The following is a 14,332-nucleotide window of genomic DNA, read 5'->3' as shown; positions in this document are numbered from 1 at the left end:
AGGGGGTTTAAAACATATGTGTGTTATGTATTTATATTTGCATATGTTTATGCCTGTGTGAGGGTGTATCTGTATTTATGTACCTTTAAACATGTCATCCTTTTGAATGCCTATATCATATTCCATTGAACAGATGCAACCTACTTCATTGAGTGATCAACATTTATGTTTCCCCTAACTCTTGCTACTATGAACAATGCACCATGAATATTGTTCATGCATGTTCATACTTTCGTCTATTTTCCTTAGGATACATTCTGAGGAATGGGATTTGGGGATCAAAGTTTGTATCAGTTCAGTTCAGTTCAGTCACTCAGTCATGTTCGACTCTTTGCGACCCCATGAACCGCAGCACACCAGGCCTCCCTGTCCATCACCAACTCTCGGAGTTTACCCAAACTCATGTCCATCGAGTCAGTGATGCCATCCAACCATCTCATCCTCTGTAGTCCCCTTCTCCTCCTGCCCTCAATCTTTCCCAGCATCAGGGTCTTTTCAAATGAGTCAGCTCTTCGCATCAGGTGGCCAAAGTACTGGAGTTTCAGCTTCAACATCAGTCCTTCCAATGAACACCCAGGATTGATCTCCTTTAGGATGGACTGGTTGGATCTCCTTGCAGTCCAAGGGACTCTCAATTTAACTCAGATGACCATTATATCTACTACTGTGGGCAGGAATCCCTTAGAAGAAATGGAGTAGCCATCATAGTCAACAAAAGAGTCCGAAATGCGGTACTTGGATGCAATCTCAAAAATGACAGAATGATCTCTGTTCGTTTCCAAGGCAAACCATTCAATATCATGGCAATTCAAGTCTGTGCCCCGACCAGTAACACTGAAGAAGCTGAAGTTGAACAGTTCTATGAAGACCTACAAGACCTTCTAGAACTAACATGCCAAAAAGATGTCCTTTTCATTATAGGGGACTGGAATGCAAAAGTAGGAAGTCAAGAAACACCTGGAGTAACAGGCAAATTTGGCCTTGGAGTACAGAATGAAGCAGGGCAAAGGCTAATAGAGTTTTGCCAAGAGAACACACTGGTCATAGCAAACACCCTCTTCCAACAACACAAGAGAAGACTCTACACATGGACATCACCAGATGGTCAACACTGAAATCAGACTGATTATATTCTTTGCAGCCAAAGATGGAGAAGCTATGTACAGTCAGCAAAAACAAGACCAGGAGCTGACTGTGGCTCAGATCATGAACTCCTTATTGTCAAATTCAGACTTAAATTGAAGAAAGTGGGGAAAATCACTAGACCATTCAGGTATGACCTAAATCAAATCCCTTATGACTGTACAGTGGAAGTGAGAAATAGATTTAAGGGACTAGATCTGATAGACAGAGAGCCTGATGAACTATGGATGGAGATTCGTGACATTGTACAGGAGACAGGAATCCAGACCATCCCCAAGAAAAAGAAATGCAAAAAAGCAAAATGGCTGTCTGAGGAGGGCTTACAAATGGTTGTGAAAAGAAGAGAAGCAAAAAGCAAAGGAGAAAAGGAAAGATACTCCCATTTGAATGTAGAGTTCCAAAGAATAGCCAGGAGAGATAAGAAAGCCTTCCTCAGCGATCAATGCAAAGAAATAGAGAAAAACCATAGAATGGGCAAGACTAGAGATCTCTTCAAGAAAATGAGAGATACCAAGGGAACGTTTCATGCAAAGATAGGCGCAATAAAGGACAGAAATGGTATGGACCTAACAGAAGCAGAAAATATTAAGAAGAGGAGGCAAAAAAACACAGAAGAACTGTACAAAAAAGATCTTCATGACCCAGATAATCACAATGGTGTGATCACTCACACTCACCTAGGGCCAGACAAAGTATATATGCATTTCTTAAATGTAAATAAATGTAACATAATTATGCATCTCAAAGTTTATATTTCTCTCAAAGGGTACAGGCCCTTTCAGCATTCCCTTTTCAGCATGTTCTCACTTATAAAAATTTCTTTTCTGATATGATAGATAACTATTATTATCTAATAAGGTTAAATATTTTTGTTTATTCTTATAGTTGCTTTTAAAATTATACAGAATCTTACCTTGCTTGAGGTTCACTAAATTTTTAAAAATTTCAGTCTTATGCCAAGTTAGTAATGCCTCACTATATCTAGCTTGTTAGTAGTGATGCTCTTTTGTAAGTAAAGGGATTTTCATATGGGACTTGTTGTTTAGTCGCTAAGTTGTATCTGACTCTTTGCAACTCCATGGACTGTAGCCCACCAGGCTCCTCCGTCCATGGGATTTCCCAGCCAAGCATATAGAATGGGTGGCCATGCCCTCTTCCAGGGGATCTTCTTGACTCAGGGATCAAGCATGCAGCTCCTGGATTAGCAGGAGGATTCTTTACCAGGGACGCCCTTTTATGGAATTAGGGGAGGAATAAAAACATTTTTGTTGGGGACGTCCCTGCTGGTCCTGTGGCTGTGCCTCTGGGTCCAGTGTTGGGGGCGCTGGGTCTGATCCCTGGTTGGGGAACTAAGATGCCATGTGGCCAAAAGGAAAGGAAAGAAAATTTCTTGAACTGAATAAAGAAAACTGAAACTACAACATATCAGCTTAAAAGATTACATGGCAAAAGTAACAAATTTTTAAAAAGTGTTTTGGTTGGAAGAATTATCTTTGAATTGAGGAAGAAAAACCTCACATGACCTCTGTCCCTCAACATAACCTTGGAAAATTGCTAACCATTGAGAATAGCAGATCCTGGGTAGAAGAATTCCAGGCATTTAATCTGCTTGGAAAGAGAAGGCAGTGGAAACAGGGGTTATAAAAAATATCAGAGAATGGAATCAGGATGCAAGAGTAATTGTAAAATATGGAAATTAAACAGTAGTTGCATGATTTTCTAGTATCCAATTGTTCACATAGCAATTGTAGCTCTCGGTAGAATATTACTAAAGAGCAGCATTGCTTTCTAAAATTTTTGCTTCTCACTTAAGACATGTTTTAAGAGATGAAGATCTGAACTGTCCTTTAGCTCAGAGAAGCCTTTCCTGACCATTCTAAGTCAAGTGGACCCAGCCCACCCTGTCACTCTCTGTCTGTGTTAATTTTCTTCTCAGCACTTACTGCAAGCTGAAATGATCTCATTGACTAATTGACTTGCTTATGGTCTGTCTTTCCCAGCTGGAATGTAAGGTCCATGAAGACAGGACCTTGTCTTCCTTGTTCTTCACTACCTCCCCGGAACCTAGAACATGGAAAACATAGGAGATGTATTTTTTGAATCAATGAATTAGCTATGAAGTTTCTCAGTACAGCAACCGTGAATTTAAAGAGTTGTATTTTATTTTCGCGGTAATTCTGAATTAGATTTAATCGATGTTCATGGACACTGGCTTGAGCCAGGCACACGCTCAGGTACTGGAGTTACAGTGGTGAAAGGAGAGACGGGACTTCCCTGCCGTGGGGCTTACGGTCCAGTGGATGAAAAGTCACACGTGAAGTCCAGCACTCTCTTTAAAACGAAGATATTACTTTTCTGAAGGCATTTTCTTGGTGGAAAAGAGTTGTGAGCTCCTAATCAAGTATGCTCAGATAGAAATCTGTAACCTAGGAACTGACCTCCTTGAAACTAGGTATTCTGACCTGTAATTGTAGGTAGGGCCACAGTTTGGTCTACACTCAGAACTGTGAACATTTTTAGTATGGCTTTATACTTTTCACGGCTTCCCTGGTGGCTTAGATGGTAAAGAGTTTGCCTGCAGTGCAGGAAACCTAGGTTTGATCCCTGGGTCAGAAAGATCCCCTGGAGAAGGGAATGGCAACCCACTCCAGTATTCCTGCCTAGAGAATCCCATGGACAGAGGAGCCTGGTGGGCTACAGTCCACGGGGTCGCAAAGTATCAGACACGACTGAGCAACTAACACACACATGCTCTTCAAATAACTTTAACCTCTGGTGCATCTTATATCAGGTAGAGGCCATTTAGTTGCACTATCATTTGTATTTAAGTCAAGCTGATTAAGGTTTAAGTAGAACTACTTTGGAAAATAAAAGAGCCCAGCTGTGGCCAACTAGTTCTACAGTGGTATGTGCTAAGTCACTTCAGTTGTGTCTGACTCCGTTACCCATGGACTGTAACCTGCCAGACCCCTCTGTGCTGGGATTCTCCAGGCTAGAATACTGGAGTGGGTAGCCGTGCCTTCCTCCAGGGGATCTTCCTGACCCTGGGATCAAACCCATTTCTCTTACATCTCCTGCATTGGCAGGCAGGTTTGTTACCACTAGCACCACCTGGGGAAATGTCTCTCTCACAGACTTTATACACCATACATTTTATTGGTCTTTTAGGACAGTTCACAAGTGGTTAAGGGTTCCATTTTTCCAAAGGAGCCCAATGCCATTGGACTATGTATTCCGATTTGAAAAGCTAAAAATCCATCCTGTTTGTAAGTATGCCAAATATCATTTAGGCCTCAGGCCAACTCTAATTTCACAAGCAGATTAAATGATGTGGGACTTTAGCTATTTTTCTTGCCAAGCATTGTACGCAATTGTGGCCTCTTTTATTTGGTTTCTGCGATGCAGTGAAAAGTGTTCTGTTGTGCCGATTTCAGCTGGCGGCTGGGAGTGTACCAAGGACAGATGCGGAGAAGTAAGAAACGAAGACCATGCCTGTCACTGCTCGGAGGATTGCTTGGCCAGGGGAGACTGCTGCACTAACTACCAAGTGGTTTGCAAAGGTACGTGCTTCCTCTGCTGGCGGAAACTTTAGAGGAGGGAACATGGGAGACGTTCCAGGAGACCTTGGCTGTTGTGGCTGTGACACCTTGGATATGGGCTTGGGAGGTGGGAGTGAGTTGTGCTTTTTCATTTCTCAGGCTTCTTTCTCAGATTGGCCAGTCTGCACTTTGCTGATCTGAAATAGCAAGGAAATTATCCCAAATTCCATAATTAGGGACCCATAGTCATGTATGCCGGAGAAGGCAATGGCACCCCACTCCAGTACTCTTGCCTGGAAAATCCCATGGACGGAGGAGCCTGGTAGGCTACAGTCCATGGGGTCGCTAAGAGTTGGGCATGACTGAGGGACTTCACTTTCACTTTTCACTTTCACGAACTGGAGAAGGAAATGGCAACCCACTCCAGCGTTCTTGCCTGGAGAATCCCAGGGACAGAGGAGCCTAGTGGACTGCCGTCTACGGGGTCGCGCAGAGTCGGACACGACTGAAGCAACTTAGCAGCAGTGGCAGCAGCTGTCATGTCTGGATGTGAGAATTGGACGGTGAAGAAAGCTGAGCGCCGAAGAATGGATGCTTTTGAACTGTGGTGTTGGAGAAGACTCTTGAGAGTCCCTTGGACTGCAAGGAGATCCAACCAGTCCATCCTAAAGGAAATCAGTCCTGGGTGTTCATTGGAAGGACTGATGCTGAAGCTGAAACTCCAGTACTCTGGCCACCTCATGCGGAGAGCCGACTCATTGGAAAAGACCCTGATGCTGGGAGGGATTGGGGGCAGGAGGAGACGGGGACGACAGAGGATGAGATGGTTGGATGGCATCACCGATTCCATGGACATGAGTTTGAGTAAACTCCAGGAGTTGGTGATGGACAGGGAGGCCTGGTGTGCTGCGCTTCATGAGGTCGCAAAGAGTCGGACACAACTGAGTGACTGAACTGAACTGAACTGAATCGTGAAGAGATTTCTGGAAGAGTTCCTGTCTTGGTCAGGTTTCCCAGAAGCAGAGCCTGAGATGGGAGTGCTGTCCAGCGAACTCTCTGGGAAGGTCTCTGCAGGAGAACCGCCTGGGGAAGGAGGGGTGTGGGGAGGGGCAGGCGAGCGAGGCTGTGGCTCAGGGCACAGGTCCCCTGGCTGTGCCCTCCTTGGGCTCCGGAGGGTGAGCCTCAGAGCTCTTCCGTCTGCAGCTGGGGGCGCGGCTCTGTGCCCACCGGCTGTCAGCGGTGAGCCTCGGCGCCAGCACCAGCCTCGGGTGGGAGTGTGAGCATGCTAAGTCCCTCAGTCGTGTCCGACTCTGCGACCCTCTGGACTGTAGCCCCCAGGCGCCTCCGTCCATGGGATTCTCCAGGCAGGAATCCTGGCGTGGGTGGCCATGCCCTCCTCCAGGGGATCTTCCCGACCCAGGGATCAACGCTCTGTCTCTCACGCCTCCTGCATTGGCAGCGGGCTCTTCACCGCTCGAGCCTCCAGGAGAGCCCTGGGATGGGAGCACTGCTGCTGAAGAGGAGGGGGCCTAAACCGTAGCTCTCATTACGCCCCAGAGCCCTGTATGTGTGCACGCTGACTTGGTGAGGTGGATTGTCGAATGTGATGGTTTTATTCCAATAGTAAATACTCGTCAATGGACTGCCAAATGTATAAAAGATTCCGTTTCTGTCTTTAAGGAGTTTGTCACCCTGGCAACCGCTTAGCCAAGTTAATGAAAGGATCCCAGGACCTTTGTGTAAAGTTTGCAGGTCACTTTTCAGTGTTTAAATGAAGACCTTTTCCTAGCTGTGACATGGAACATTTATGTAGAGTTTCCGTTCAAATATTTTAGGGGAAGAGCAGATCAGTTCTGAAATGTGTGTAGTGTTTAGTTACCGCAACACATCCTACCTGAATGCTGAGCTTGAAAATTTCTCCTGCCCAAATGATTGTTGTAGCTATTGATAAAACACAAAATTGGTTGAGAATTTTCCTTTCTTTTCCCTTTTATTTCCCCTGGTAAATCTACCAATAATCCACAAAGGCTATTAGAAGAGAAAATAAAGTCCTAGGTATCATTGGTCATTGAATTGTGAAACACTGGCTTTTGCTGGTTTAAAATTCTAGTTGTGGGACTTGCCTGTGGCTCGTGTGTGGGACCTGGGTTATCACATGTGTCGTAGAGCTGCTCCGTTTTAAGGAGCGTGGCCGTGATACAGTGGGCACTAGTTAGATTCGTCCTGACCAGGGAGATGTCCAGCGCTCTTTACTTGGGAGCAGTTTCTTCAAAGTCTTGGTCACAAGTGTTACTTACATTTCAGATATATGCTTTTGTTTGTTTTAGGAAAATTTAAAGCACATGCTTTTTGGTAATTTTCGTTTTCTCCAGAGTAAAGTTCATTTTTTAATCTAAGCTCTTTTTCAGTCTCTCTTTTTTAGGGTCTTAGTGAGTGAGTGAGTTTCCAGGTGGAGTGTAATTGCTTTACAATGCTGTGTGGGTCTCTGTGTGTGGCAGCATGAATCAGCTGCGTGTACACATGTGTCCCCTCCTCACGCCCCGCCCCGTCCCGTGTCCACAAGTTCCTTCTCTTTCTCTGCATCTCTCTTCCTGCCCTCTTCTCCAGATGAAGTGACTCAAGAATGGCATAGGTTTATGCTCTCAGATCTTGCTGGAACATGAAAATGAAAGACAGCATTGGTTTAGATTCCTTAGTGCGAGGGTTGTACACATACCATTGGTGAAGAACCGCTCTATGGCCGTCTTCCATCTGTCATCTCCAGGGAGTCCAAACGTTTTTCCCCAGCTAAAGGGAAGTTGTATCGTGTTTTCTATGGCTTTGAGATGTTTGGTGGCATAGGAAAAAATGTTCCATCTAATGACCAAACAGTTTATTTCTGGAGGGAAACAAACATAGAATTTTGTTCCCTGACGCCACTGGTGTTTTTATCTACAAGCCATTTAGACACGGAACGCTCAAGTAAACACCACTTGGGGTTATTAAATCTAGGCTCTCCCATCACATATGGGTGTAGTGTAGTAAAGCCAAAACAGACTCTCGACTTTATTTCCGAAGGTCTTTTTAGATGGCGTTCCATAAACAACAAGTATTTAACAGGATACAGGTTCTGCAGTTATACTCTTCAGTGCTCCAGATGACATTTATAATTCAATTCACCCAAAAGTCTACCCATTTTTCCTTACAGGAGAGTCTCACTGGGTAGATGATGACTGTGAGGAAATAAAGACCCCAGAATGTCCTGCAGGGTGAGTGCATTTTATGAATATTATGCCATTTTATATATGTGTTGATAAAATATCACAAGCTATGGATGGCTAAAAGGTTTAAAACAATGTCCTCTTACATGGGCAAATTTATGAGTACTTCTGTGTAATTTCCCATTCAGAAGCTGGAATGTACATCTTGAAGGGGGAATTTTTTTTTTGAAAAATTTTCTTCTACTGGGATTTCCCTGGCAGTCCAGTGGTTAAGACCTTCAGGCACCCACCATAGGGTGTGCAGGTTCAATCCCTGGTCTGGGAACTAAGATCTCACATGCCAAATGGTGTAACGAGAAAAAACAAAAAATCAACTCTGTGTCGGTAGTGATAGTTACACAACTCTGTAAAAATATCCAAAATCATTGAGTCATACAAGTAAAACAAATGAATTGTATGAGATGTGAATTAGAACTCAATAAAAAATTTAAAAAATAAAAGAAATGTTTTAAAAAATTTTTTCTCCTATCACCTCTGCACATATTGGAAACAACATCCTCTGTATCTCACCTCAGCTGAAGATTTTAGAAATAACAATAATAATAATACTGAAGGGGAAGAGAAACATTTCTGGCAGCGATTTGGTTTTTCTGTGTTTTTTTCCTGAAGTGCTCCTTTTGCTTTTTTTTTGGTGGCGGCCGTGGTGGTGGGGTGGCTGGAGGGAGGACTCCAGAGCTTCTCGAAAATATTATCCAAGATGGTAACTCCTACCAGATGCTGCAGGAAGTTGGCAAACCACCGCTGCGCTGCTTTGCTGGGGTCCAGCCAGACCTAGTGACACCCCACAGCTGAAGTGGGACCAGCATAGGGGACTTATGACACCTTCCAGGAAACTGCCACAAATCCACGGACCCTTAAAGTGCCTGGCAGAAAATAAGATGTTCTACAAACGCGTTTTCATGAGTGTATGTGACTGAACGTCTTTTTGTTTTAGGTAGCACAGCCTGGGACACAAGATCCAAGAATTTAGATATTTTTATTTTTGTCTCCTTTTTAACTTTCATGAGCTACTTGAACTTCTTTGGGCTATTAGAATGGGATGACAGCAGTGTCTGAATGTTTAAAATGTGTTTGGTTATTTTTGGAAGAGAAAGCAGTCCAAGTGGTAAAATCATTAAATGATAATAGTGATAGTAATGAACTCATAGAATTACTCTAAGTGCTTAGTATGTGACTCATTTTAAATATGGTCTTCCCACATGACTCAGTAGTAAAGTATCTGCCTGCAACGCAGAAGACACAGGAGATGAGAATTTAATTCCTGGGTTGGGAAGATCCCCTGGAGAAGGGAACAGCAACCCACTACAGTGTTTTTGCCTGGAGAATCCCATGGACAGAGGAGCCTGGCAGGCTATGGTCCATGGAGTTGCAAGAGTCAGACTCATTTGTTATGTGGCTTCAAATAAATGCAAGCTTGTGCTTGAGGAATAGTCTGCAAACCATTAAAAACAGTTTTCCACAAAGTTTAGCATTCTCCAATTTTATCGAACAACTGGAACTTTAGACTATAACAAAGAGCCTAGTTCATCAGTCCTGCCCTAGTTAGATGGATAGTCTAGTTCTTTACTGATTAAGTTTTAGAGATCTTCAACAGTTTTAATTATTTTCACAATCATTTTGTAATTAAACTTAGAATTTTTGGTAAGTGTTTAGTCTAGTGATAAGATTGCTACTGCTTATTAATTTCATTTTCCTTCCTCTCTTCCTTCTGTATTTGATAAATTATTGAAGCCCTACAATAGGTCCATAAAATAGAAAGATGAATAAGACACCAACTGTGCTTTAAAACTAATGAAGAAGATAAACATGTTAATATAGCATTATAATATAATGTAATATATTAAAATATAATATGCATTTATTAATTCAATATGTATTTATTATATAATTAATATATAAAGTGATATATATTAATATGAAAGAGGTATTAATTATTATCTTAAAGGAATTCTGAAGCATCAACCATTGCTATGAAAGAGGAGATCTTGAGCTGGATTTTAAAGAATGAATAGTTTTTCAGGTAGCAAATGGGAGAATTCATACCCCAGGCAAATCAATATAATAGCTTTCTACAATGTGAAAAACCTTGTTTGCAATGCCAGAGGCAGCCGTGGAGAGAGCACATTGAGGGAAGCCTGGAGTCCAGCTCCTTCCCTGGTCATTTCACTCTGCACTGAAGTTGCCACAAATGTTATGTGGCTGAAAGCCCAGGCTCGTAGATACCCTCGCTGAAGTTTTGCTTTAGAAATTCTCGGCTCCAGCTGCTGAGAAGGGCTAAGCATAGTGCAAACTCTGTGGCGTTATTTATCTGAAGTTTATCGTGTTACCCTTTAAGGTTTGTTCGCCCTCCACTGATCATCTTCTCTGTGGACGGTTTCCGCGCATCGTACATGAAGAAAGGCAGCAAGGTCATGCCTAACATTGAAAAGCTGAGTAAGTCATTCTTGTCCCGCGTTCCTATCTGTGATCCGCGACCCGCCCAGTAACCCTCAGCTGTCGGTTCTGAGGTGTATGGGCACACGGCCTTCCCATTTGAAATTCAAGAGTGAAGAGAGCCCGTGTCTTCGCTCGTAGAGTGGGTCTCCCTGGGGAGTGTTTCCTGTTGTTTTTCTTGCTCTAATACCTGAATTCTGTCTCCAGGGTCTTGTGGCACTCACTCCCCCTACATGAGGCCTGTGTACCCAACAAAAACTTTCCCTAACTTATACACTTTGGCCACTGTAAGTATTCTTTCAAATGGTGTAGATTCAAAGGGCTGATTTCATCCTGAAATGACTTAAAGGGAAATTTTAAAAACATGTTCCTTAGTGTTAAGAGAAAATCTTTCTGTTTTTCATCTTACCTTTATCAATTGTCATAGTAAATGCCCTTTACAACTTTGTCAATGACTGAACTTCATTGCAACTTTAAAACCCTTTTTTTCCCCAGGTGCAATTCTGTCTGAATATATTCATCCAACCTCTCAGATACCACAGGATCTATTCTTTAGTTTCTGAGTTTTCAAATAAAAGCATTGACTTTGGAGCTGCTATGTTTTAATTTTCAGATGCTCATAAATTCTACCTCGGTTTCTTCTTTAAAAAATATAATTTATTTATTTTGTTTATTTCTTTTTGCCTTGGAGTAGAAATAGAACTGAGGAAAAAGGAATAGTGTATTTAGAAATAGAAGCTTCTTTGGAGACACATAAGTAAATTTCAATCTATAGGTTAATTTATTGTAATAAAAATTGTTGCCATCTTATTAAATTGTAACAGTTAAAAAAAACTTCAATGTTAAATTTCTTAAAATCATGTCAAGTTTCACAATGGCTTACAACTAGTGTATAGATAATAGTCATGTTTCCTCTGACAGACATGTAAAAGTTATATATATCATATAAAATTGGAAATTACATATTGTTATAAAACCTTCTATGATAAAATTTATGATAGAACTATTATTACATGTGGATTATTTTGACAATAAATTTGCTTTTCCACAAAGGGGCTGTATCCAGAATCACATGGAATTGTTGGCAATTCCATGTATGATCCTGTATTTGATGCACATTTCAATCTTCGAGGGCGAGAGAAATTTAACCATAGGTGGTGGGGAGGTCAGCCGGTGAGTTTTGCATTTATGTGTGTATTTCTGTGCATTGAAACTCTTCATTTCCAAATTCGTTACCTGTGAAAAAGATGCATTTAATTTCTTCATACTTGGCAATGTTTCTGTGTTTTGGTATTGTGTATATATATGTGTGTGTGTATGTGTGTACACAATATATGTGCATATAATATGTATATGCATATTGTTGTTAACTGTTTAGTCGCTAAGTTGTGTCCTACTCTTTGCGACCCCATGGACTGTAGCCCACCAGGCTCCACGTGGGGCCACGGGGGAGCCCTGGGCAGGACCGAGGCTGGGAGGCTTTTGTGCCGTCTGCCGTGGCAGGAAGAGTGGGCAGGGTCCACACACATCCGCGAGTCCACCATCCCGAAATGAGCTCCCTCCTGGTGATGTCTGTTGCAGTCTAAGGGCTAAATGGAGAATGTAAAGTAAGAAAAATATTGTCTTTGAGTAAAAGTCATCTATGGTAAAATATGCATTCAGTTCAGTTGCTCAGTTGTGTCCGACTCTTTGCAACCCCGTGAACCACAGCACGCCAGGCCTCCCTGTCCATCACCAACTCCCGGAGTCCACCCAAACCCATGTCCATTGAGTTGATGATGCCATCCAACCATCTCATCCTCCGTCGTCCCCTTCTCCTCCTGCCTTCAATCTTTCCCAGCATCGGGGGTCTTTTCAAATGAGTCAGCTCTTCGCATGAGGTGGCCGAAGTATTGGAGTTTTAGCTTCAACATCAGTCTTTCCAGTGAACACCCAGGACTGATCTTTAATATTGCATAATAAACCAGTGTGCAAGGTTAAATAGGGTTTTTATTTTTAAAAAGGGTTGGAAGGCTTCTTGTACGTCGGTAGTAGGGTTTCTTTCTCGTAGGGGTTCTGATTCTGCTGTCCTTATTCAGGCTGGACTCCCGGGAGTCTATGATGCACTGTGTTGTAAGCAAAGTGAAATCTGTTTCCAGGGTGGATTTCCCAAACCAAGTTTATGATAGAGGACTATTTTAGGTATAAATAAAATGACTGAAGTTAGAGTTCTGTCAAGCTGTGGCTGGTTGTTTTTCTTATATTAATTCTGTCGTGGAAGCAAACTTGGCTTGAAGAACCACAAAGGATATAGAGATGAATAATCATTTTATCAGATTGGATCAACTTCCATCCAGTGTGGACATTAGGCTTCCTCTGGGTTGGTGTGACTCAGAAAATGAGACTAAGTATTCATCAGCTTCTGCAGGAACAGAGGGAAAGCTGTGAACCTGCTCCATGAAGTGAAGTCTCCGTTTTAACTCTGTTCCGTGGTTTCCTCACTTGCTCTGCAAGTCGACACATTTCACGAAGTTTAGTGATTCCCTAGTGCCAGACCAGGATTTGCAGTGAAACCAATTTGTGTTTCTGTCTGTCTTCTTGAACAAGAGGCCACCAAAAGCTTTCCAAGGAGCACACTGGATATAACTTGAAAACACGTTTTATTAAAATCTGGCATGTAAGAAGACTATATGGACAGGAACTATAAGAAACTACAGTATAAGAAACCGAAAATACTATAAGAAAATAGGAGCCTTAATAAATACTGCAAAGCATTTATACCATCCTCTCTGAGGCTTATATATTTCATGAACTCACCAGTGAAAAAATTGGAGTAGAGAAAATATTTATGAAAATCTTAGGCAGTTAAATCAAACGGAACTTATTTTAACTGAGTGATTGAACCATGAAAGGCACTTGGCAAATAATGTGTACGTCAGATTAAATGGGAAATAAGAACTGCTCTATTTCTAGTATGCCATGAGGTGCTTGCAGTGTCCATCTGAAAATGTGAATCACACCATGAGACTTTCAAAAACAGTTTCTACATTTTAATTTCATTACTAAAACCCTGATACAGAGACTTCCGCCAAGGTGAGTCTGCTTTTCATTTGTTAATCTTCAGAATGCACTATTAAAAGTTGCCACTCGCTGCAAGACCCCGTATTCCTCCTACATGTATTATAATGGGATTCCTTTTTATATTGTTGTTTTGAAGCTATTTACTTTTTTCTCATGACAAAAGTATGTTCCATAGTCTTAATGGAGTGCCGTAAGTGCATTTGTTTCTTTGAAAAATCTCTCTGCTCTCATCCTGCTGTTTCTAATACTGAGATGTCTTGGTGGGGAAAAATTCCCTGTTCGGTTTAAAGCTGGACTCAGCGAGGCAGAGAGTCATTGAGACTCCAAGGGACCCACTCAGTGTGGAGATTTGAGAGATGAGGTTGGCCCCCATCATGGTGCAAGTTCTCTGAAGCCAGAGTTTCTGGAGGAAAGCACTTCTAAGGCGAGAGGATGCATTCTTTTTTTTTTCAATTTAAAAGAATTTTAAAATTGAAAACAAGATTCCGTAAATCCTAAAGTGCTTTACAGTGCTCACAAGTTTCACACACATGACTTCATATAATCCCGTAATCCCTCTTTTTCTCCGTTTTTCCACCGTTACAGTACCCCCTCCCCCCTCCCTCTCCTTAGTGGTGTCCAAGCTCTGGTTTGTTCTTTATATCTGTGAATCTGCTTCTTTCTTGTTTTATTTGCTAGTTCGTTGTGTTCTTATTACTCCTCAAGTTGCTGGGCCTACAGTGGTTTTTGGCTAGTTTTGGTAACGCAATAAGTTGGTCCTAAGACCATCCTCGTGAATTACTGTAGCATAATGATGTTTCTCTGGAGGCTCAGACAGTAAAGAATCTGCCTGCAGTGTAGGAGATGCGGATTGCGTCCCTGGGTCGGGAAGATCCCCTGAAGACGGTCACAGCTACC

At 42.2% G+C, this 14,332-nt stretch overlaps 1 protein-coding gene across 7 annotated transcripts in view; it reads left to right on the top strand.

The window, feature by feature from the left end:
- The window catches only part of ENPP2 (ectonucleotide pyrophosphatase/phosphodiesterase 2), a 127,044-nt gene that overhangs the window by 52,015 nt on the left and 60,697 nt on the right, over nt 1–14,332 (top strand). For all 7 annotated transcript variants that reach the window (XM_061123870.1, XM_061123868.1, XM_061123867.1 and 4 more), the window contains exons 4-8: nt 4,578–4,703; nt 7,870–7,930; nt 10,278–10,375; nt 10,583–10,662; nt 11,429–11,548. In XM_061123870.1, the coding sequence (XP_060979853.1) occupies nt 4,578–4,703; nt 7,870–7,930; nt 10,278–10,375; nt 10,583–10,662; nt 11,429–11,548 (485 nt within the window). The remainder of the gene's footprint in view (nt 1–4,577; nt 4,704–7,869; nt 7,931–10,277; nt 10,376–10,582; nt 10,663–11,428; nt 11,549–14,332) is intronic.

Source organism: Dama dama, chromosome 21 (assembly GCF_033118175.1).
Source record: "Dama dama isolate Ldn47 chromosome 21, ASM3311817v1, whole genome shotgun sequence".
NCBI classification, from domain to species: domain Eukaryota; kingdom Metazoa; phylum Chordata; class Mammalia; order Artiodactyla; family Cervidae; genus Dama; species Dama dama.
This window is presented reverse-complemented; position numbering and strand designations above follow the sequence as displayed.